A 25,864-nucleotide genomic window follows, 5' to 3' on the forward strand; every position below is an offset into this window, starting at 1 on the left:
GCATCAAGCATATACATTTCAGTGTAGTTGCAGCAGAAGTTAAGATCAATTTCTGTTGCGAAAAGACATGAAATTATGGGACTTTTCAGTGAAATCTAGTACTGTGCCTGAAAACAGGAGTAAGAGGCTCCTTCAGTTTTCTCCTGTAGAAAATGTTCAGAAATAGCATGGCCTTCAATTATATTGGGATTGCAAAACCTTGCTAACAGACACAATTGCATTAGCCACGTTGTTGGACGTTCTACACAGTTCGGTGAAACATTTGTAAGTCAAATTTGATGAATAGTAAGTTTAATTGTAGTTATTTTCATAAAATCTTTTAGTGATAAACTTCTTTCAGAGATAAACTTCTTCCCAAAGACTAAGTAGTCTTCATTTTTGAAGGTCAAAATCAAGTACTCCAGTAATATGTGGTCTGTTCTTACCATAATTATTAAGTAAAGAAATACATTTTTTAAAGGCATTTGTAGAAGAATGGCTTCATAAACATCTGGTCAACCTCTAGCCTGGGACCTTTAGAACCAGAGTTCAGTGTCACCGCTACTGCAAGCACAGTTGCATTTTTCAGACTTCTGTTCGTTCGTTGTAATTTTATTTTTTTTTTTAATTTTTTTTTCAACGTTTATTTATTTTTTGGGACAGAGAGAGACAGAGCATGAACGGGGGAAGGGCAGAGAGAGAGGGAGACACAGAATCGGAAACAGGCTCCAGGCTCTGAGCCATCAGCCCAGAGCCCGACGCGGGGCTTGAACTCACGGACCGCGAGATCGTGACCTGGCTGAAGTCGGACGCTTAACCGACTGCGCCACCCAGGCACCCCCGTTGTAATTTTAAATACCACACGTTAGGTTCACTTGGATTCCCAACTCTGCTGGTCCTAATTTGACTGCCAGCCGTCATCCATCAATTGTAAGAGTGGGGGAAGTTTACCAACTTAAACTTGTAGCTGAGACACATAAGGAGGAGGCCTATTATCAGTGCCAATAAAAAGGCAGCAGGCTGGTAACAGTAGTACATTGATCACAGACACTCTGCTGCACTAGCATATATTAGGGACAGTGATTAAATCTCCCACAGTCTCCTGCCGTAATAAGAATAGTCACTGTTACAGAACACTGCCATAGGATCAATGTCTTGGCTCTTCTTCTGCATTTATGGAGCAGTGGGGAAGCATCATTCTGCAACAACATTCTCTTCCATTATCCCTTGAGTATTGGCACCTGCTCATTAGAGATGGGTACACCAGGGAACACTGGTAGAGTAGCAAGGGGGGTGTTCTTTAGTGACCCTCCTTTATCAGAGAAATTTCATCCAAACAAGGGGTTATGACAGGAAAGCTATATTACACAGTAGCACTCTAACCACCCTTCCAAAATGTCCTTACTTTTTTTTTTTTTTTTAATCAAGGCTGTTTTTATTTTTTAAGGCCAAATAAAGGGCCCAAAATAACCTATTGTAATCGGGAGTCCAAAAGGTTACCTATAAAAAGAAAAGAAATACTCTTCCCACATATACATAAATGTATCATATATGAGGAAGCACAGTAAAAAAAAAATTACTGTTGTTTTCCTGAAGCCCAGTATAGTATGTGGCACAGGGTACCCATTCAATCAATATCCGTTGAATAAATAAACGATAAGATGGAGGCCACGCATGTCTGATCTCGCCCTTTGCGCAGGGTGAAGTGCTCTGGAGGCAGAGTGCCGCGTAGGTTTGTTGTACGAAGGAGTGAAGAAGCTTCACTTGTATCTGAGAACCCAGATGCACAATTTTGTGAATACAGAGGCTCCCAGGAAAACAGATGCTGCATTTCAGCTGGGCTTGTCTGAGTAAATAAATTATCCAGATCTCCAAATTTTTAATTTCATGTTTGAAATTGAGGCTGTGTAAACATTCCAGAAAGAAGGAAGAAAGAGATGGAGCTTATACCTTGGGTGTGTGTGTGTGTGTGTGTGTGTGTGTGTGTGTGTGTGTGTGTGTGAAATCTTCTGCCCTGCCCTGTTCCTGTCTCCATCTTCAGCACAGCCCCAGTGGCCTCTGTTAGCAAAGTGCTGGCTCATCATGTGGCCTTATTTAGCATGTAGTAAGGAGGAACCGTAAAGCAAATTTTATTCCAGCCACAACAATCTTCACAGGCTCGCTGAGGAGGGAGAAAATAAGAGTGAAATAGAATGCGTTGCAAAGAGGAAAGAGTACAAATTAAGAATCAAAACTCTACAATTCTTGTATTCTGCCATGAACCCAACCCGCCTGGGAATTTTAGCCGAGTACTTCTCTGAATTTTCATTTCCTCCTATGTAAACAACTGGGGGCAGGGGAACAGCTTAGCCTGCATGATTTGTAAGTTTGAAATGATCAGCTGAGATGATAATAGAAGTAGGGACTGCCATTTATGAAGCACCAGCTGTGTGCAAGGTTCTGTGCGTGGCACCAGACGTATTTTTAACATACGTAAAGTAGACGTAATAAACCATAAAGCTTTATGCAAATCCTATATATCTTTTTGTTCCGGTAAATACTTTGAAAACTCTGAAGTGCTGTATGAGTTTAAGATACAAGCATTCCTCAGTTGTTTGTGCTCCCCTTTATTGTACTTCTCAGATATTGTGTTTTTAACAAATTGAAGGTTTGTTGCAATTCTGTGTCAAGCAAGTCTCTTGGCATCATTTTTCCAGTAGCATTTGCTCACTTCATGTCTCTGTGTCATATTTTGGTAATTCTTGCAATATTGCAAGCTTTTTCATCACTATTATATTTGATATGGTGATCTGTGATCAGTGGTTATGTTGTAGGAAGCTCCGATGATGGTTAGCATAGAAATAAGGTATTTTTATTTTAAAGTTTATTACTTATTTTGAGAGAGGGAGAGCATGAACAGGGAACAGGCAGAGAGAGAGGGAGAGATAGAATCCCAAGCAGGCTCTGGGCTGTCAGCATGGAGCATGACACAGGACTGAAACCCACGAACCATGAGATCATGACCTGAGCTGAAACTGAGAGTCAATCGCTGACTTAGCCACTCCGGTGCCCCAGTAATAAAATATTTTTAAATTAAGTTATGTACATTGTTTTTTTAGACATAATGCCACTACGCACTTAGTAGACTATCGTATAGTGTAAATATAACTCTTGTATGCACTGGGAAACCAAAAAATTCATTTGATTTGCAATCTTTATTGCAATCTTTGCTTTATTGTGGTAGTCTGGAACCGAACCTGCATTATCTCCAAGGTACGCCTGTAGTCACATGCTCTATCACTGAGCTGTACCACACCCTCTCTGAGGCATGCCTGTATGTGAAATTAAGTTGAAAACATATTGCACATATCTGTGTCTTTTTTATACAAAGCACTATGCAAGGTGATACAGGGAAAAATAAACAAACAACCCAAGATAGACCTTGCCCTCAAACTGCTTACAGCCAGCGAAGGAAGGAGGGGTAACTGCTTAAACAAGTATCCAGTGGCTACAATACAAGGCAAGAGTAGGCTGATTCATGCAGGGTAGGAGTTTATTCATTGGCTTGGGCCACAGTCCTCCACTCTGTCAACCATTCCATTATTAAAGGAGCATCAGTAAATGCTAGTCCCTTCATAATAGAAGTCTTATCTTTCTTTATCTCTAAAAAGCATGCAGAAAAGCAGTGTGCTAGAAACCTCTCAGGAAATACACAGATCTTTCTGCACCCATGGACTCAAATCTCCCCTTCCTGAAAAAAGAGTGTTCTGATTTATGGGTAATGAAATTGGGCAGAATCTAAGCAAATGTTTACTTAGAGGAAACACAATTATTCTGAATTAACATTCAATTCACCAAAGGGAAGAATAATCAGAAAGTATAGTTGGAAGAGAAGAAACAAAAGAGGTAGGTATTTATAGGTAACTAGATAGATAGCAGATCAGACTTACCTAAGAGTTCACTGTGCTGGTTTTCCTGTATCTAATACATTTTTTTTTATCTAATAAACATTATTAGATATTTGTAGAACTCAAGCAGAAGGTGGTTTTAACCTCTGATATAAAGAGAAAAAATTCTTTAATGTTCTTACTTCGTCTGTTCTTTGAACATAATGTAGGTATTTCGTAGACTCAAATAGTACCACAATTTGATTAACAATGAAAGGTAAATTAACCTGTATTTTGTCATTGGAATGCTGCTGGAATTTTAAATATGTGTTTTATAAGTAATAGCCACTGTTTATTGAGTGCTTACTATGGGCCAGATGTTGTTCTAAGACATATATATTTTTAATTTGTAAAAAATGATACAGGTCAGTAATAAGTCTGTTTTCAGACTTACTTCCATTTCTCATATGTTTTTTATACTTTTCCCACATACTGAGTATTCTATTTAAATGTTAAATAATCAAATACAACACCATCGGTCTATCTAGGAATAAAGTTATCTTTTTTTTGGCATCAGTGTCTTTACTTTATTAAAGACACTGATACTCCAGAATAGTATCACCATACTCAGGATAGGGGCTTTATGTGGGGATTAGGGGAGAGAGGAAAGAAAGAAACCCTCCTGCCCACACAGATCTCAAGAGTCCATAGCTTTTCTGCCTGTGCTACATGGCAGTTTCTGATGAGGTTGTCCACATCCCAATTGCTTTCCTACTCAGCAGAGGACTACAATAATGCCTATTTATCCAACTCGATCCAAACAATGATTTCAAATACATCATAAACTCATCAATTAATCAAAGATATGACACCCATTTCAAGATGAGAGATGATGGGTGAATTACATCCCACAAGATTACGAGAAATGCTCACATTGACATAGTAAATCAGGGGCTGTCCCCTGATGGATTCCTGAACAACACAAGTCCTAAAATGGAGAGGGTTCTCTCCAGCGCTGAATCACAAAGTGTGTCTCTCAAATAGGAGACTTCAGGAATCAAAGTCACTTTATTTCATAGCATCATTTAACCTTGATGAACAATTAAACTGCCATAGAAACACTGAATCTTTTGAAATACAGTTAATTGGCTTGTGTCTTCAGAGAAAAGTATTACTGACCTCCCTTTATTAACAATTGAAAGCCCCTCTGAAACTTCTGGATTTAAAATACTGGGTTACTCTGGTTCTTGGTTCTCTGGTCTGTTTAGAATGAGAACTCTGTGTTGTGATCCGGTTCCTTCAGCCCACTGTGGAGAGCGGGCTTTACAGACAGCTGTGAATGTGTGGTAGTCATTCAGATACTACTGCAGCTCTTCCGGGTTTTAATGTGGTCCGAACATCTCATTGCCCTTCATTTTGAAGAAACATTGCTGTCTTTAGCGATTGTATGTAATGAGATGTAGTTAAAATTTTCATTTGCATCGCTGGAAATGCACTCAGACCATTAGGAAGTCAAGGAATGACAACCCAATATCCATTTCTAATCTGAAGTGTCCTCTGTAATACCAGATTACTCCGCCTTGTTGGGTATCCCAACCCAGAAATCACTTCGCTGTGATCAGCTTCCAAGATTAATGAATTCTAGTATACCAAGATTACTTACGACTCAATGCCAGTCGGGATTTGCCATCTGCCTTTCAGCCATTTCATGAACCCAACTGAAGAGAGGGTTTATCAAAATGGCTGTGCAACGTCTCCTGTGTTTTAACACTCTTTAGGGACTGATATACGCAGCTCTTCATGTTCTTATGTCAAAATACATATGTAAGGATTAAAAGTAGTATGGGTTGCATAAGAGTGCTTTTCAGGGCCAGTTATTCTTTGATATTTATCACTTCATAGTGGTGACACCTGCTTCTAATTTTAAGAGTTCTCTTTTTCAGTGGGTGATTTTTTTTTTCTTTTCAGAAAAGAAATCTTATCCTCAAAAGACTTAACTGGTAATTTTTCTCCTTTTGATGTGCTTGATATTTTTATGAGTTTGTCCATCAACATTGAAGCCTTAACATGCCTTTAGGTAAAAAAAAAAAAGAAAATCTTTATAATACATAATCATTATATTGGGTTACATAAATTTATGTCCTGGCCACACATTTGGAGACTTTTCCAGAGATATAGTTTGTTTTAAATGTCATTATCTGCCACTTGGACTAGTTGACAGTTGTCTTAAATTGACAAAGCCATAGAAACAAACTCTGCCTTGTGGGAGCAGTTCAGCAACTTACATTCAGTACACACAAATTTGGTTGTTGTTTTTTACGTGCAGGGACACAGTTGCTGACAACTGTCATTTGAGATTGGAAAGTGGAAGGGAAAAAAAGAAAGGACCCTCATTTTGTCTCTTTAGACACATATGGAAATAGTCCTTTGGTTTGACGATAGCCAGCCCACTTGTAGAGCCCAACATGGTTTGCTTTTCAGTTTTTATCTTGTGTAAAGACCTTTTCCTAATAGATGCTGGGTAAAGTTAATTACACGAGTAGAAAAAGCTCCAAAAGATGGTATGTTGCTAGAAGCCCTTTCTGATTGGCCTGTGGGGAGTTGTCTGTATAAAATTGGATCCTTGTGTTGGGATCCAAAAAAAAAAAAAAGGCGTGAATATGAAGGAGAAGCGCTAAATCATGACTCCAGAGAGAATGTCGGCCACGAGCAGTTTTTAGTTTCAGTGAAAACCAAACTTTAGGATTTGGACAAATAAGACAAGGAGAAAAGAGCGTGAATCATTAACTTCCATATAAAAGCATCATGGGGATCACCAAACTTAAATAAGGTCCTCTACAAAGGCTGTGACTGAATGGAACGAACTCCTTGACTTAATTGATATGAAAAACTGTGCCAAGTATTTACCCTTAGTGTCAGCTAAGTAATTTTTAATAAAATATTTCCAAGATATGAAGACAGTTAAGAAAACAGCACGGTTTTTAATAATTGCACTCCTAAGTAAACGGATCTATCATTACGTTGTCACAAAGAATGACAGTGAGCAGAAACATCCTGTTAATCCCTCTCAGATAAGTATTCAGTGTAATTAGACAGACGCTGTCTCTTGTGTTGAGTGTAGCATTAATCAGGAGAAGTGCAACTTTACACAGAAAATTTTTTTTTTCCTGAGATGTCATTGTTAAAAAAAAAAGAGACTATTTTGTCAGATATTTTGGAAAATGATTTATGTAGTTGTGTATAGTTATTTCCCTTTTTAATTTTAATTTTTTTGTTTTAATGGTGTTTAATCAGAGCGTGGTCCTTTTGCATCCACAAAGCTGCATTTGAGATTCGTGGTTCATTTTGTTTTGCATAATGAGCATAACTTGCAGTGTTTTTAAGCTTTGAAATGACCTTGTGGCTCATCTGTCTAAAATGAAGGCATAACTCTTGGAAAGAGAGGTTTTCCTTATAAAGAAAGGGCCAGGAGTTTTCTGCATTAAATAAGAGCTCAAAAGAGAATCTCTTTCTGTGAAAAATTCCATGTTAAAATGATGAAATGTGTTGCCCCCTTCCAGCATCCACAGGCATTGCCTTTAAAAAAAAGGAAAAAAAAATTGGGGCGCCTGGGTGGCGCAGTCGGTTAAGCGTCCGACTTCAGCCAGGTCACGATCTCGTGGTCCGTGAGTTCGAGCCCCGTGTCAGGCTCTGGGCTGATGGCTCGGAGCCTGGAGCCTGTTTCCGATGCTGTGTCTCCCTCTCTCTCTGCCCCTCCCCCGTTCATGCTCTGTTTCTCTCTGTCCCAAAAATAAATAAAAAACGTTGAAAAAAAAAATTAAAAAAAAAAATAAAAAATAAAAAGAAAAGGAAAAAAAAGTTTCCTTTTGCTGTGTAGCGTCCTGCTTGAACTATGAACTACTGCATAGTTATAAAGTCCTATCAGTTCAGCTCCTTACACAGCTCTGTCTTCCCAGTTTCTCAACAACTCAAATGCCTTTGATGGCAAAGAATAGGGATATTGAAGGATGGTGGGCAGATTTCACTAAGTAACAGGTGGAGGTCAAAGTAGTTTATTTGCGGGGATGAACACAGTACAGAGATGAAAAATCAAATGCTTTGCCATAATAAGGTTTAGCAGGAAAATGCTGACTACACTAAGCTTAGATTCTAGCTGACAGAACCTTTTCTAGTGTTCATTACTTGATTTCACACTTCAAGCAATTTGAAGAGGCCTAAAATTATATTTCTTTTTTCCTCTATGAAATGTTCCAGTCAGTTTCAAATTTTACCTTAAGTAAAGTGATGGGTGTTCTGCTCGCATCCAAGGAACGCAGGGATGAATAGATCCCCGGTGCAGGCTTATCCCAAACATGGAACATCACAGACGACATCTCTAAAATTAAATTTTACCAGTACGACCCTTAAACTCCAAGCTTTTGATCATGTTCTGACTGACAAAATCAGTGAGCATATTTTAATAAACACTTAACTTCACATCACTGAAACTGGTATTCTAGATAGAGAAAACTACCTATAAAGATGTTCACCAAGCTTGAGCACTGGTTTATCCCCAGCCTGTTGGCAATGGGGAGGAGAGGGCTACTGATCCTTCGTACCCCCCCCCACCACCACAATATGTAATTCTGTATTTGTATAGTACCTGTGTTTTACTTTTGTAACTTACAAAAGGGCTAAACATGCTGAAAAAATATAAAAGTAAGATTTACCTGTTATACAACAATAGGACCAAAAGAGTGAAAAATTATTTGGTGGCATGTAAACCAGGGCTGTCTAATAGAACTTTCTGCAGTGATGCAAATGCTCTACATCTGCACTGTCCAGTACTGTAACAACTAGTCAAATATGGCTTTTGAGCACTTGAAATGTGGCTGTGCTGAGCAACTGAATTTTTAAATTCATTTCACTTTAATTAATTTAAATTTAAGTAGCCACATGTGGCTAGTAGCTACCATATTGGATAGGGCAGATATGAACCAAACATATGTATGATTGAGTTTTTTACTTTTCAGCTGGGTATCTAGGCAGGATGAATAAAACATTATGCTATGCTATACTATATTTATTTTTCATGCAAAGGAAATTACTTGGTTTTCTCAGTAATTTCTTGTTTATTCTCAGTCCTCTGTGAATATGTGTGATTGCTGTGTTGAGCCAAAATCAATCCTTCCCTAAACACATGGAGGATGGGATAGAGGCAAGAGAGAATGGATAGGGAATCTCCAACTTGTAAATATTAGGAGCATGAAGTACAATTTTTTAAACTTCAGTCCTGACACTGGGGTGTCTGTACTTATCCTGAAAGGAGAGGAAATCCCCTAAAAAATCAGGGAACTTTATTGTTGGCCCAGGAACCAGATCTTTACATGACATTTTCCTTGTGTCTATTCTTTACTCTCTCGGGTTGTAAATTTTCACTCACAAATGAACATTTGGAATACATTAGAGAACTCATCATTTCTTTTCTCCTGAATAATCCATATAATTTTTACTCCATTCTCCCATTTTAAAAAATTGAAGAAATCACTTGTATGCAAGCCTTTTAAATTACCTGAACTTCTTTATGATGTGGTAATTCTTTGGGGGGTCCTTTCTGCTCATCTGAAATGGTTGCGTATAGAGTAAGAAGGATGAACCTCAGAAGCTGTATTAACTCCCATTTTTTTCTCCCCATCATAAAAATGATTTTAAAACGTTTCTATTCACTGAAAAAGGGTAAAAGTCAAAATAGTCTGAATGTTTTACCTTTTTTATTGTTGAGTGTGTTAATCATAATAAATTACATTGGAATGAACCATAATGGATTTTATCATTAAGACACAAATCTAAGACAAGTGCAGGATCTTGAACTACTCCCCGTAGCACACAGCATGTGTTTCTACCCAGAGGAACAGAATGGCCCTTTAACTGTGGGATTAATCTGTGCAATTACAGCCTTTATTTAGCATCACGGTTGACGATCATCTCATCACAAGGTACAGATGAGATGGTCCTAGAAAGGTCCTGTTCTTGCCTGTGTAGCAGCTGCTTACGGAGTGCTGTGCTCTCTCCAGCTGGAAGAGGTGAAGCCAAGCATAAATTTGCTGGTGGTAGATGACTTGTAAAATATGGTACGGGTACTATTCAACTTTCATCCTGAGCCTGAGAAATGACACTGATGCCTTCAGTCCGACAGACGTGACTGGGGTACCCATTGCCCACACTTCCACCAGGAGGTGCAGGGGAATCTGAATGGCCGGCGGTGAAGAAAACAGCCACAGTAGCAGTTAGCATGCCATTTAGGCTGTAGAACAATATGTAAGTATCCTTAATGAGCTCTGTTTTAAACGAGCTCGTGATTAGTCTGAATTAGGAAGATAGATAAATGATCAGAACTTATTTCAGGAGGAGGCGCCTTGGTGGAGCAGGGCACCGGAAGCGGAAAGAGCTCTCTCCTGCTGGGTTCAGATCCCGGCTTGGAGTAGTGACTGTGGCTTCTCGCCTTCTTCGGGACTTCCTTCCCTCAGCTGTCCTCTTTCTGAGTCTTTGCTTTCTGTCTGTCTCCTGGACTGTTCCTACTGGTAGGCAAGCATGCTTCACTGCCTCCCATCTTCAAGAAGCTCTGTCTTGCTTCCCTGCATCTCCTTAGAGCTAATACTCTAGTTTCTGCTTCCCTCCAAAGACTGATTTCACAAAGAGTTGACTATGCCCATTTCCCCTGCTTCATCATTCCTGATTTTGTAAACCATTCTAACCTGTGTTCCGTGGGCCTTACTCCCCTGGAGCTCATTTATTCTCATTACACGTGATCTCTCAATAGCATTTGATTGACTCCATCGTAACCTTCTCCTTGAAATGGTTTCCATAAAACTTTGCTTTCCTAGGAGTTAAATGACTCTGCTAAGTTGCCTATTTTGATCCTGACTTTAGTAGTTTAGGGGCCTCCCTTGTTGTCAAGACTTGCTGAGTTCTAGACAATTGTGTGTGTTAGACTCTACCTCTGGTTTAGGTAGTATTTACTACATTATAACACAGAGAAGGTTTGGAAGGTATCAGTCTCAAAAAAAGAATTTTGGTCTTTCTTATGTTTGTAGGAGGCTTTATAAAGGAAGCAACTTGTTGAATAGGCAAGAGACCTATTGTAAATATTAAATGTATATATTTACTCTTTTACAATTTAACATCTTTGGATCATTATGTTCTTCTAAGACTGTGATATTTATTTCTTGGAGATTCTATTTTAGAATTACTGATAATAAGGGCATGTGTGTGGCTCATTCGGTTAAGCTTCTGACTTTGGCTCAGGTCATGATCTCCCAGTTCATGAGTTTGAGCCCTGTGGCGGGCTCTGTGCTGATAGCTCAGAGCCTAGAGCATGTTTCGGATTCTGTGCTTCCCTCTCTCTCTCTGTCCCTCCCTACTCACACTCTGTCTCTCTCTTTCAAAAATATATAAACATTAAAATTTTTTTAATTAAAAAAAATTTTTTAAAGAATTACTGGTAATAAATGCAGTATGTTTAATAAAATCCTAACTAATCCCTACTAATGCCAAGAAAAACCTTTGGTATAGAAGATACAATGATTCTTAGTATATTTCAGATTCTTTTTTATTTTTTGCATGTTCTTTTGCAGTTGATACAACCTTCCTTTGAGTTTTTTCTCTGCATAACCAAATTAGAAACTTCAACTATAAATATACTTTATTGACTTAAATAGGACACTGTTTTTATAATATACAAGGGAAACTATATGAGGGTAGTGTGATGTATTACAAAACATACAAGTTTCAGAACAAGAGAGACCTGAGTCTGAAATACCACTTAATAGCTGTATTATCTTGAACAAGTTGCTTGACATCTCTTGGTATCTAGTTTCTGCATTATTAAGTTATAAGTAGGCAGGATATTAATACCTAAAATGGAAGCATGAAATACATGATTACATGATACATTAATACATGAAAATACAAGCATTTGAGATGTTTGTAAATACATGGTACATAGTAGGTACTCCATAATTTGTAGATTTTACTATTTATCTGTTTTGGGGAAATGATAAATATAAGAGGTTTGATGACCATCTCCTTAGCTGCCTCCCAGCCCTCTTGAGGCCACTAGATGGATGAGGCTTCCAGTAGTCTTTAGGTCTGGTATAGTAATTGCTCTGCTAAAGCAGTAGTAAAGATAGGTCATTGGGAATTAGATGAAGGCAATGATCTGGAGAATATCGAAAGTCAAACGTGAACAGCCAAACTTGCAACATTTTGTAGTCCTCTCTAACCTGCTTAAATATTGGATTTTAAAACAAAAGTGCAGAGTCTACTTGTTTCCAGCATTCTTCCCAAACAGATTGCGACTATAAATGAACATTACTGAAAATTTTCTGTTCTTGACTTTGATAGTTTGAAGAAAGAAATACATGCCGGTTAAATCTTCTCTGACAACTTGAATTACAGCACCCCCAACTCCTACAACAGATGAGATAAGGTCCTGCTGTCCTGAGCAGCATTACCAGGGATAATTTTCACAGGACAATGAATTTTTGATAAGTCCTCCAACAAATCCAGAATGTTGTTCCATTGTTTCTGGAATAGTTCTAGTCTATTGTGTGATCTCTCCCTTCTCCCCCTGCTTCCCATTAGTATTGTACCTACATTGATGCCTAAAAATCCCCTTTAAGAAGCTTCCTTAAGCAAAGAACAACCTTATGCTTCCTTCTCATTCCTGTAGGACTTGCTTCATAATTTTCCTTATAAAGTTCTTGGTCAAAGTGTTTAGTAAATCTCATAATTTGGGAGAGAGAGGGAGTTGAAATTAATTATGTGTTTTTTTTTCCCCTGTGTCTTATTTTTACTTTTTGTAACATCAAGTTGTAGAAAAACTCACCAAAAAAAAAAAAAAAAAAAAAAACCCTTGATTTTTTATAAGAGACCCCAAGAATTATTTTTGAGTTGATTTTCATGTCATTTGATCTGATTTTGTTATTAGTATGTTTTTTTAAGAATCAGAGGGAAATAGACATTTTCCAAAGTGTTTATGCCTTTGGAAATAACCACTTATTTGCCTCTTTGCTACATGCAGAGATGTCTTAACTGTTTTCTCTGGGTGAGTGTAGACTAGTGGAAAACCACACTACCTAGGATGCATTTGCTAAAAATCATGGAAGCTTCTGGAATTCTAGAGAGTAATTAGTGCATAGTCAGCATCTTTAATGCACACATTTCTAGCATGGACCATAGTCTCATATTTGAATATCATCTTAGTTTGCTATTGCTGTATAACAAATTACCACAAATACAGTTTAAAAAAAACACATTTAGGGGCGCCTGGGTGGCGCAGTCGGTTAAGCGTCGGACTTCAGCCAGGTCATGATCTCGCGGTCCGTGAGTTCGAGCCCCGCGTCAGGCTCTGGGCTGATGGCTCGGAGCCTGGAGCCTGTTTCCGATTCTGTGTCTCCCTCTCTCTCTGCCCCTCCCCCGTTCATGCTCTGTCTCTCTCTGTCCCAAAAATAAAAATAAATAAACGTTGAAAAAAAAAAATAAAATAAATAAATAAATAAATAAATAAATAAATAAATAAATAAAAAGAAAAAAACACATTTATTACCTGACAGCTTCCATGGGTCAAGAGTCTGGACACAGCTTAGGTTGTCCCTCATCTCAGGGTCTCACATGGCTGCAATCAACATTTCATCCAGACTACATTCCTTTCTGGAGCTCTGAGTTCTCTTGCAAACTCTCATGATTATTGGGAGAATTTAGTTCCTTATAGCTTTATGACTAAGATTCCACCTTTCTTAGAGCTGGCTATCAGCCAGGGGCCTTGCTTAGCATCTAGAGGTCCCTGCAGTTCCTTGCCATGTGGCCCCCTCACAGGCTCTTTCCCCTGGTGGCAGCTTACTTCTTCAAAGCCAGCAGGAGAACCTCTCTGACCTCTATTCTAGTCCCTCTGTTACAGGGTTTACCTGATTAGGTCAGGCCCACCCAGAATAATAATCCTTTACTTAATTCAAAGTCACCTGATTAGGGACTGTAATTACATCTGCAAAAGTCCCTTCACCTTTGCAATACAACAACCTGATCACAAGAATAGCATCCATCATATTCACAGGTACTGCCCACATTCAACTGGAGATTACATTAGTATGTACCCCGGGGGCCAAGAGCCATGGGGCCATCTTAGAATTCTGACCACCACAAATATTAATGATGACTGTAATGGAATCTTTGCAGGTACTGTTTTTGGCCTGTACTTTCAAAGTTTTCTTGTTGGGCTTCTCACTGCCTTCAAGGATCAGAGTCACTGAATGACTAGAATTTCATGTTTGCCTGTGTCCTCTGGACACTGAAATGACTCAGGTAGCTTAGGAAAATGGCAAAGTGAGAGAAATCTGGAAAGTCTGATGAATAGTGAACCAATGACAAGCCAAAATGCTTCTTGAAATCCATCTTCTATTTTCTTTACCACCATTGGGGTTTTTATGGCAATCAATAGGAGAAAATGTTCCATTTAAACACACCATTCTGCTCAATTTCTGCTTCTTGTTCTATAAACTTCTTTATTTTACATATTGAAAAGAACTTTGAAATAATATTTTGTTTGTTCCAGGAAAGGGGCAGTATTATTTTATAATCCTTTTTAAAAAATCTGTGAGTGAGGGAGGCAAACCATAAGAGACTCCTAAATACTGAGAACAAACTGAGGGTTGATGGGGGGTGAGGGACAGGGGAAAGTGAATGATGGACATTGAGGAGGGCACTTGTTGGGATGAGCACTGGGTGTTGTATGGAAACCAATTTGACAATAAATTATATTTAATATGAAACAAAAAAAATCTGATACTTCTTTTTTTTAGATTTTTTAAATTATTTTTTAAAATCTATTATTTTTTTAAAATTTGCATCCAAATTAGTTAGCATAGAGTGCAATAATGATTTCAGGATTAGATTCCTTAGTGCCCCTTACCCATTTAGCCCATCCCCCCTCCCACCCCCCCTCCAGTAACCCTCAGTTTGTTCTCCATATTTATGAGTCTCTTCTGTTTTATTCCCCTCCCTGTTTTTGTATTATGTTTGTTTCCCTTCCCTTATGTTTATCTGTTTAGTCTCTTAAAGTCCTCATATGAGTAAAGTCATACGATATTTGTCTTTCTCTGCCTAATTTCACTTAGCATCATACCCTCTAGTTCCATCCACGTAGTTGCAAATGGCAAGATTTCATTCTTTTTGATTGCTGTGTAATACTCCATTGTGTGTGTGTGTGTGTGTGTGTGTGTGTGTGTGTGTGTGTGTGTGTGTGTATATACACCACATCTTCTTTATCCATTCATCCATCGATGGACATTTGGGCTCTTTCCATACTTTGGCTATTGTTGATAGTGCTGCTATAAAAATGGGGGTGCATGTGTCCCTTCAAAACAGCACACCTGTATCCCTTGGATAAATGCCTAGTAGTGCAATTGCTAAGTCATAGGGTAGTTCTAATTTTAGTTTTTTGAGGAACCTCCATACTCTTTTCCAGAGTGGCTGCACCAGCTTGCATTCTGAAAAAAATCTGATACTTCTAAAAAATACATTGAAATTAAAGTTTTGATTTATTAAGAAAAAGCCAGTCAGTCATTAATCCTTACAGTAATTGCATAACAATTGTGCATAGCTAATTGGTAAAAGAAATTCTAACAAGAAGCTTATTTTTAATCTATGGGGCAGAAACTAAACTTGATTTCAAAAATATAAGTCAGGATTAATGTTCTCTCACTTTTAACATAAAGTAGTTTACTACCATTTTGAAATTTTATCCTGTCAATTGAGTATACGAAGCAAATTAACCAAAACATACATTATGCATATGGAGAAAATATTAAAGTATATAATAAGGAAATGTGCTCGATACAAGTCTTTAAAAATTGAAAACACAAAGTAATTTTGAGATTCATGACAGCCTTAGGGATCATATTACTTGACTGCGATAAATTTAGAAGATTATACATAGTTTGGCTTCTTCTTGCATGCAGACGGTATTTCTTTTCTCTTTAACTCTTTCAAAAAAGATTCCAATTTTGCTGTTTTTGAGTCCATTTACCAACTTAATCATTCTTTATGCTTGTTATTCTCTAAATTTTACCTATATTCATTCCCTTTTTTAAAAGACTAAATGTACATGGTGGATTTAAGTCAATATTTCTGCAGTATTTAGAATGGCATGGGATGGGACATGTGAGCTTTTCAAAGAAATGATAACTTTTCCTTGAGTCCAACCATTTGCTTTCTTATGTAAGGTTAGTTCAGATACTGCATTTCATCAGTGATTCCATTGTCTGAAAAAAATCCTGCCGTCTTAAAAGTTTTGACATTTTCATTTTCTGTTCTCTTTCTGTTTCGTGACACATAATTCAGGCATTTGACTGATTTTAAATCAGTGGACTGGTTGACAGCCTAAAAATGTGTTTTGCACAGGAGAGGCTTAAATGAATTGAGAAGTTTGTTGACATTTGGGTAACTTTGTATTTCTTCCCTTTAATTTTTTAATTTGAAATCTCCTTTCTAATGTAATTATGTGATTATACCTTAGGCTAGGTTACTTGGCATGAATGTTAATCCAAAACCTCAACCCATCATAATGATGTTAAGATATTGGTATGGTGTGATTTTGGTTACTGATTCAAAGAGCAAAGAAACATAGCTAAAGTTGCTTCGTGACCCACTTTTTCATTCAAATCACATAGATACTGATCTGGAATGGATGGGATCTAGATTGGTGGTGTGAAGTTCTAGATTGGTGAACTTGTTTCACACACAAGTTGGTGTGAAATCACACACCACTTCATACTGTCTTTCCATTGCACCACACAAATACGCTCACCAACTTGCAATTTGTTTCTTTCTTGGGGTCACACTCCCTAGTTTTACTAGGCCCCCACACATCAATGAGTAAAGCCACAGATAAAGCTGCAACCATCACAAGTAGTGTAAATATCTTTTCAGGCCACTTGCTGTGTCCTAGACCCTCTGTTGAATATCCTGAAAACGGAAGGGGCAAAACAGACATGGTCTCCATCCTTATAGAATCTGTAGTCACACTCGGAGCTTGTGTGGTAGAACTGTATTAAGGAAATCTGTGATCGGAAATAACAAGGACACATTTATATACAGGCCGAACTAAGTTTTGGAACAGATCTATACCTACAAAGTGCTTGGCACAGTGCATTGTAGTCAGTAACTACTCAATAACAGGTATATGCTAATATCATTATTACTTTTATATCCTATTTTTCCAGCTCACCCAATAATTCTCTGGTCATAGAATACAACACATATAGACATACGTAAGTAAAGGAGATCTGATTCTTTTGACACGAGTACAGACCAGTTTTGAGCTGCAAATTTAAGAGAGCCCAAATTTGTCCTGTGATGTGGAGACGAGAAGTCATTTCCTTTATTTTTATATCCAAGTTTTCATTGTTTTAATTGGCACCCTACCAAACTGATAGATGCCTCCAGTTGTGTATGTCAGCATGGTTGCCGAGAACATTACAAACTCAGTAATTACAAGAGACTATTTTCCCATTATTTTCTTCCCGAAGCATTTTCTATGCTGGAAATGTTATGAAAACCTCAGAAACTATAGTAAAACTACTATTTTTAAAAACAAGTTTTTATTGTATTTTCTTAACATAAAAGTGTAATATACATTCATCATAGAAAAAACAAGTAAGCAAAAAGAGGCAATGAAAATCACCCAGATACAACACACAGAGAGAACTACTATTAGAGTTTATGTGTATTTCCTTCCAGCTCTTTCTCTGTACATAGAAATATATTTTTAAATGGCATCATAGCACAACATCCTATTTTATTGCTTTCCATGTCTTTATTCCATGTCATTAATTATCTTTCCATGTCATTCTTTTACAGTATTATTTCCTTGGGTTCTATCATATTTATTTAACCAGTTTCAATTGTTAGGAGGCATTTAAGGAGTTTTTACTTATATCTTTTCTTTCTTTTTTCTACTATAAATGATTCATCAGATGAACAACTAACTGAGTTGCCATTGTTGAGGTTTTTTTTTTTTTTTAGTGTTAAAATAGCTGAATTATTTAAAATGTGGAGAAAGGGCCTTGGTGCTTAAGGAAGGTACCTGGCAAGATGAAGCGACTGCAGATGAGGTCTTATGTGCCTTCGAGAACCTTCTTCCTCAAGGGTCCCAGGAGCCACAGGCATATAAAAACTCTCAAGCAACACTGGAAAGTGGCCCTCTGTAATTAGAAAGATCAATAATGCCAAAATGGACTGCGATTTAGTAAAATAAGTTGAAATCAGTTATAGTCGGATTTATCAGGGAACCATTTTGTCACCTATTTTGTTCCCATGACAAATTCAAAGCAATTCAGAACAAATTTTGCGCTCACAGGTGGATTTCTTTTTTTAATTTTTTCAGTTTTATCTTTTAGGTTGTACAAGCTGTCGTGCCATGAATTAAAGTGTGCTTATCACTCCATCCTTCTTGCCAGGAATGCCATCTCCAACCACACTGAAGAAGTCGGAGAAGTCTGGTTTCAGCAGCCCCTCCCCTTCGCAGACCTCCTCCCTGGGAACGGCATTCACACAGCATCACCGACCTGTCATTACAGGACCCAGAGGTGAGCTGCTCCACAGGCTCCCTTGGTCACGCTTAGATCATGGCCTCGGGAGCAAGGGTAGCAAAGTGAGAGACAAGAAGGCCTCTCCCAGAATGCTCCTGAGGGCAGTGAGTGTTCCAATTTCTCATCCTTGGGAACAGCTTTGGCACCAAAGCCTTGATCCGTACCTAAGGCCAAAAAGGGACCAAAACCTCTCATTACCGGAGGGATATTGCAGAGAGGTGGGAAGTAATTGGAACCGAACCAAAATCAAATCTGTCCTACAGGTTGTACAAAAGAAGTGTGTGTGTGGGTGTGTGTGTGGGTGTGTGTGTGGGGGGGGGGGTGGGTTAGGTGAGTGTATTTTCCTGTAGTTACCTGTTTGCATGTAATAAGCTGTTTTTCATTCTCTCATCCCTGCTGATTCCCTTTCCTTAAAACCTGATTTCAATATGTGGCATTTTGCATTGAGATTGTTTGCATCATGGTGTTGACGAGCAGTCTTCACTCACTCCTTTTGAAGTGGTAGATAGTTTGTCTGGTTTTCATTGCAATGTTTTCATTATTTTTGTCCCGTGTGCTTTTAAGTTTATTATTAAAATGTGTCCACAAGAAATATGATTTGTATTTCACATTAAAGACAAGCTTTAAACCTCAAGAGAATGTCAGCAAATCACTTAACTCGATCTTATTGCAAGATGAAAATATTTATTAGTTTGTTTATGAAACTCCCCACAGTAGGAGTATGAATATCTGTAACCACGTTTACTTTCTTCCATCAGATCATCATTTAGGTAGGTCTGTGATCTACCAGCTGGTGTTATAAAACAGCCTAGAAAGTTACAATCTCTTGTCTACCTTAACATACACCTGGGGAAACTGATATTTCTTGCATTAATCTCAAAGTGAGACCCACAAATCTGAATCCCTTTATGAATACTCTGGGTGCATCTCAGGGAAGTATGGAAGTTGAGAGGGCCGGCCAGCGCACACGTGCAGAAATCACATTGAAGAAAACAAGTATTTGGACTATTTTGTAAAGCAATTACTATATTTACAATTATGAAAACGTACATGCTCCATCTTTAAACATGTGATCTTGATAGAATTTTCTCAAGATTTCTTATTATTTTCAATTGTGTGATGTGCATGCGTGTGTGTGTGTGTGTGTGTGTGTGTGTGTTATAATTTGAAAGGCAACATACGTATTTTTTTCTGACTTGAAAACCTCACATCTCAGTTGGATTATACAGTCCCAAAATGAGTCTGTTTAAATGCGGGTAGTATTATGATATTATCCTCATAGTCATTAAGCATCTCAACTGTGGTGGAAAATAAAAGATATGAAGTCCTTTTAGTCAGAAGATTTTTGGTCTCATGGAGATAAGGCATGTGATGTTTCTTATCTTTTTTATGGTCATTCTAAATGCTAAATGAATGTTAAAAGTAGAAATTTCTGCAGGAACTCAGAGGAGGGGACTATGGAGTTTCATTCATTCATTCAACAACAGTTCCCTGAGTGCCTGTCATGGGAGTTCAGTGGTTCCTGTCCTCATAAAGCATACAGTCTAGGGCAGAGAGAGATACAAGGAAATAAGCATTCAGAAGATAATGTGGAACGTGCTATTACCGCTTTTTACCTAATAAAGAGATTTCAAAATATAGATAGCACTGAAGTCAAATCTTAAAAAGTTGCTTATGTGAATGGAAGGCATTCCAAGCAGAGGAAAGATACATGGTGTAGCAAAGTAATAAGGATTGGGAAGAATAATATGGCAGCAATCAGGATAGCTGGGTAAGGTGCCTCTTTGCCTTTCCACTTACCTTGTGGATTTTTTAATGTCCTCACCAGTAAAATGGGCCAATACTATTGTTGAAAGAACTTTTCCTCCCAGCCGCCTATGCTTATGTAGAAACACGATAAGACAGTATTTGTAGAGACTCTTTGAGGAGCATAAAGCGATGTGCATATATTACCATTTATCCAGTAAATATTGAGTGCCTTCTATGTGTCTTGCCTTAAAGCTGTAGTTCTACAATTATTAAAACAATTCTACTGTTTACCTGTGAGTGCCAAGATTGGGAGCTTCTTCATGCTACATACTTAAACATATTTGCTGAAACAGCCCATGCTGGGTTGAACCAGAGTGGACCTCCCTAGCCTTCAGAACAATGAGCTTTGATCTTATATTCATAGCGTGAACAGTGTTTATGAGGAAAAGAGACACCTAGTTTAAGAATTATGAAATACCAAAGATTCTTTGTTTTCACCAGAATTCAAGATGGTTCCCAGTATCCTCGGTTCTCCTTTCTGGAAAATCTACTCAGGTACCCATTCTTATTGCACCCTGCCCCCCCTTAGTGGTCTGGTAAAGGGAATTGGAATAACGTAGATGGAACTCTTTAGTGGTGTTGTTGTGGCAAGAATCTGAGTGGAGATGGGGTAACACGAGACATTTTGGGGCTAAGATATTTTTTAGGGTTGGCATTGAGCGTCTGGCTGTCTGAGAAATATTTGCTGCAGGTGCCATATTGTCCTTAATTCTTCTCTGAACCAGTTGGAAAGCTAATGCTTGGAATGGGATCACAGGATTAAAAGTTGATATTTTAGGAAGATGAGGCCAAACTGAAAGAGAGAGTCTGACCGAACGAGCCAGCGTGGAATAAATGTGATGTGTACATAAAGGAGACTTCAACCTCACATGTCCCTTTTATTGTAAAGAGTTGCCATAACCCAAATCAGTAAATCATTATAGAGAATCCAGACAGACAGTAGAACTTCAAAGGGCCTGGAGGAAGAGAAAGGGTCCTAGAGCACAGGGATGGGGGAAGGGGGTGGGGTTGTTTACTGCACCCTTGCTCAGAATCACATGGTGTATTCACTTCTGGGTAGGACTCAGATTGCAAGGATTCTGCTGCCTTCTTTAAAAATGTCTTAAAATACCTTGACTAGACAAACCCCAGTTCATAAACAATAACTGTGTGACATATCTCAGTGCTCAGGCCAGAGGTGATATTTTTAACAGAGCAACAGCAAAGCAAGGTCACCGTGCTTAAAAAACAGTGGCCCTATTTTTGACTACAGATATAAGCCACATTTGGAAATTTGGTGGCCAGTTGTTACAAAGGAAACCTCTCTTTGAAAGTTCAAAGCAAGTGCAGAAAAATAGGGCCGTGAGGGAGGCAGCATTGTATAGTGGGTAAGCATAAAGGTGTGGGGGTCAAACGGACCAGTGTCTGAATCCTGTCTCCACCACTATTACCAACCGTGTCAACCTGGTACGGTGCTTTACTTCTCTGAGTCATAGGTTCCTCCTCTGTAAATTGGAGATCGTAATCTCTGCCTCAAGAGAATCATGTTGTCTCGGGAGCAAATGAAATCATGTGTTTGCAGTTGTTTGCCCAGTACCTGGAAATAGAGCATGTACTCAAGTCATACAAACAGTTCAATCACCCATTTTCACCCAGGCTTTGAAAATTTTCGTGTCGTCCCTCTTGCTTTCACCTATCAACATTTTGCCCATCCCAAGACTGGTGCAAGTACAATTTTTACATGAAAACCCTTAGCTCCACACAGGCTGCCATCCCCTCACGCTCTGTGAAGTCCCATAGCCTTTCATGTCTACAGATTTCCTCCACTGGTGCCTTGCTTTGTTATTAATGTACATGCCTTGTCGTTCTCGTAGAATGAAACCTTTGAAAGGGAGGATCTATAACTTACACTTTTTATTGCCTTCATTGTGTCTCATGCAATGGATATTATGCTCAAATATTGGTTGAATAAATAAAAAGTATCAGATTGCACATAAATGTACACAAAAGACATCATCCCCTCCCCCACACTGACAAGATCCCATTGCTTCACAAGAACTAAGGGTGATAAATGGCTAATAGTTTACGCAGGGCTTCTTTATAAGGAATGTCCACGGGGCACCTGGGTGGCTCCGTCGGTTAAGCATCCGACTTCATCTCAGGTCATGATCTCGAGGTTTGTTAGTTCGAGCCCCGCGTCGGGCTCTGTGCTAACAGCTCAGAGCCTGGAGCCTGCTTCAGATTCTGTGTCTCCCCATCTCTCAGTCCCTCCCCTGCTCATGCTCTGTGTCTCTCTATCAATAATAAATAAATGTTTAAAAAAATTAAAAATATGTATATAAGGAATGTCCACGATGGGGAAGAAAACCTTTATAAGATTATATGAGTAGAACTTTGACATGGAAACTATGGTTTTTCGTATTTTATGCTAGTCTAATCACTTCCCTATGTACATCATGAAGGTAGAAATATGTGTGTGTTTGTTTTTTTAAACAAATCCCCTCTCTAATATTGGCTTTCTTTGTGGCTTTGATAAATCATTTAACCTTGTGGTCTCAGTTTGGCCATCTGTATCATGGGAAGAATACTTGGCCACCTATGTAGTTAAAATTAGGTAAAGGGGTTAAAGCATTTTGGAATACCCTGGGGAGTGGAGAAGACATTAAGTTTCCATAAAAGCATCTACATGTCATTGTATATTATTACAATTATTGTGTACTTTAAGCTGAATGATTAGGCTTTCAAAAACTTTCTTTTGCCAGCACTCAAAATTTCAGCCATAACAAAGTATTTAATCACGACAGTTTGATTTATGATAATCGAAAAAAAACCTTTGCTTTTTAAACAAGTCTTCCCTTTGCTTTTTAAACAGTTGTAAATTTGTCCTTTAAATTTGGAGCAGTAATATTTTAGAGTTCCTTGAAAGTTTGTCTTTAGGTGTCTGCCTAAAATCTTTGCTATTTTCAAAAACAAGCTAATGAACGATACTTAATTTAAGTATTTCATTTAATTGAATGCTTTACACTAAGTAAAACAGCCCTGTGCTCTAGGGAATTTAGAAATGGGGAGGGGTAGGCACTGTCCACATCTCAAGGCAGAGGTTGAAAGTAATTAGCGAGTGAGCACTTACGGAGTTTCCCCTAGAACCACAGACTTTCAGAAGAGTGCCCTGGAAATCTGGTCTGATTCATTTCCTGTATCAGCTAAGAATGCGTTTGACTGCAAGTAACAGAAAATCTCACCAAACAGGTCATATTTTTTCTCATATAAAAACAAGTATGTGACTCAGGACCGTTTGAGTCCAAGGATTGAGATTTCTTCTTTTAGCCTTGCTGTAGTCAGTTGTGTCCATCCTCATGCTGTGACCTCATGGCCAGAACTATGTATTCCACAAGATCACCTCTAGCTGCAAGGGAGGCTGGGAAATATATATATATATTTTTTTAAGCTGAACATATTGCCACTCTGTATAAAAGGGGGCTTTATAAGTAGCTAACTCTGCTGGTTAGCAGTTAGTAACTATTCCACATTACTCTTGCAGATGAGAGAGATCTCAGCCAAGAATAGAAATCAAGTCTCCAACTCAGTGCCTTTACCACTATATCTGTAGGTGCTGCCTTTTTCTACCCACTGGGAGAAATAAACTGCATTTATTTAAACAATTAATTTGTTTTCACATTTTTTATTAGTAAGACATAACATAGCCATTTAGATCTTTTGATAAGCATGACATAACCCATGTGTGATATCACACTGAGTTTTTTAATAACAGCCATAAACATATCATGTGACCTTTTTTTATTAGCCCACAAATCCTTGCTACTGGTAATGTAGGATTTCTGTTAGATGCAAATCACTTCAAAAAACAATTTTTGAGGTCAGTGTGACTTTTTTTTTTGTTGTTTTAACAGTAACAAGCAACTTTATTAGATTTTTTTTTTTTTTTTTTTTTTTTTTTTTTTTGCCAAGCATACATTTACTGTTTAAAAAAAAGCAGTGGTCAAGTTGAAGAAGTTCAAAATCTAGAGACCATATCTGATTTCATTAGAGGTGTCTTAGGGTATCTTAACTTGAGCACTTGAGGTAAGCTGAGTCACTCAGGCATACCTCTTCAGCTCATGCCTGAAGATGTGCTAATTCCTATGAAAACGTGAGGACTGCACGAAATCCTCTTCAACTGTGCCATCTTGCAGCATAGACGTAAAAGAGATACTTCAGACATTGTCCTCATCTGGAGAAACATTTACAAGTAGCCCTCTCAAGCGTCTGGCCCTGTTTCACTCTACTGTATTCCCTGACTAGCTCTACAGTGTGACTTTTTCAGTATTAAAATCGACTTGCAGACTCCCATTACTGTCTGGGGACCCATTAATTTTTTTCCACAAATATTTATCAAGCACTTAACAGTGTGTACAAGGGGCTCTACCAGTTGCTGAATAGAGTGAGCACGAGCAGCTTGGACTCTGGCTGGAGAGTGCTGACCTCTCGGTGGATGACGGGACAAGAAAGCTAGCAGTTGTATTACTGTGACAAGGGAAGCACAGGTGTTGTCGGGGACAAGGGCATCCTGACAGAGACCTCTGTGGCATTTGGCACTGTGAGAGTCCAAAGAGGCATAAGACTTAGCCCCCGTTCTCCAGCAGGGTACCTTCTAATTGCAAACACACCAAACAAAGCAACAGCAAACAAGTCATGCTTTTATACAACTAAGTACTGAGGAATTAAAGACATACACGATGTGAGCATGAGACTAAACTTCCCACTTCTTTAGGAGTCAAAAAACATATACAATGAAGGCAGTTTAGAAGTAAAATTGTCCTGGGGTGCCTGAGTGTCTCAGTTGGTTAAATGCCTGACTTCGGCTCAGATCATGACCTCACGATTTGTGGGTTCGAGCCCCACATCGGGCTCTCTGCTGTCAGCGCAGAGCCTCTTGGTATCCTCTGTCCCCCTCGCCCTCTGCTTCTCTCCTACTTGTGCACTCTCTTGCTCTCTCTCTCCCTCTCAAAATAAACATTTAAAAAATTGCCCTAGTACCGAAAATATACATAAGATGTGCTAAAACAATAGCCATATAAACTAAAGATTTATCGTGTGGCTTTCAAAGAGTCATGCCAGTTTCGGTTTGGAGAGGTAGGCAGAAGCATATATGCTCTATAAGCCTCTCTAAGTCCATGATCCTCATGATTCAAGCAGGGATCCTGCTCTCAGTGATGAAATGTCTGAGGGTCTGCAGTTAACAATATCTCCCAGTGTGGCCAAGAAAAACATACTGCAGAGAATTATGAGAATTCAGATCACCTTCCAGGAAGCTGAGGTCACCAGGAAAGGTTGGAGGAGTGTAGATCCATAGACAATAATAGAGGAGGAAGGAAGGAGAGGTAAAATATGAAGGCAACACTTATCACTAGATGGCAGGGCCCATTAGAGCAGGAACTATGACTTTATTCTTCCTATCTGTGTCCCTCAGCCTCGTGCCTGGCGTAAGGAAGACACTCAACAAATATTTGTTGAATAAATGAGTGATTGCATGGATTTGATTGAAGGCACACAGAAAGTTTGGGAATAACAGGGAGTCCTTTCCATCCCCCATGTGTAATAATAATA

At 38.5% G+C, this 25,864-nt stretch overlaps 1 protein-coding gene across 9 annotated transcripts in view; it reads left to right on the forward strand.

Moving 5' to 3' along the window:
• Nucleotides 1-25,864, forward strand: part of NFIA (nuclear factor I A) — a 574,225-nt gene that overhangs the window by 475,133 nt on the left and 73,228 nt on the right. For 6 of the 9 annotated variants that reach the window (XM_086717139.1, XM_086717143.1, XM_086717147.1 and 3 more), the window contains 2 exons: nt 18,338-18,466; nt 20,720-20,773. In XM_086717139.1, coding sequence (XP_086573265.1) covers nt 18,338-18,466; nt 20,720-20,773 — 183 coding nt within the window. The remainder of the gene's footprint in view (nt 1-18,337; nt 18,467-20,719; nt 20,774-25,864) is intronic. The other 3 variants (XM_086717140.1, XM_086717146.1, XM_086717144.1) reach the window with 1 other exon arrangement.

The sequence above is a fragment of the Puma concolor genome, chromosome C1, assembly GCF_028749965.1.
Source record: "Puma concolor isolate L17-30 chromosome C1, mPumCon1.1.hap2, whole genome shotgun sequence".
NCBI lineage: Eukaryota > Metazoa > Chordata > Mammalia > Carnivora > Felidae > Puma > Puma concolor.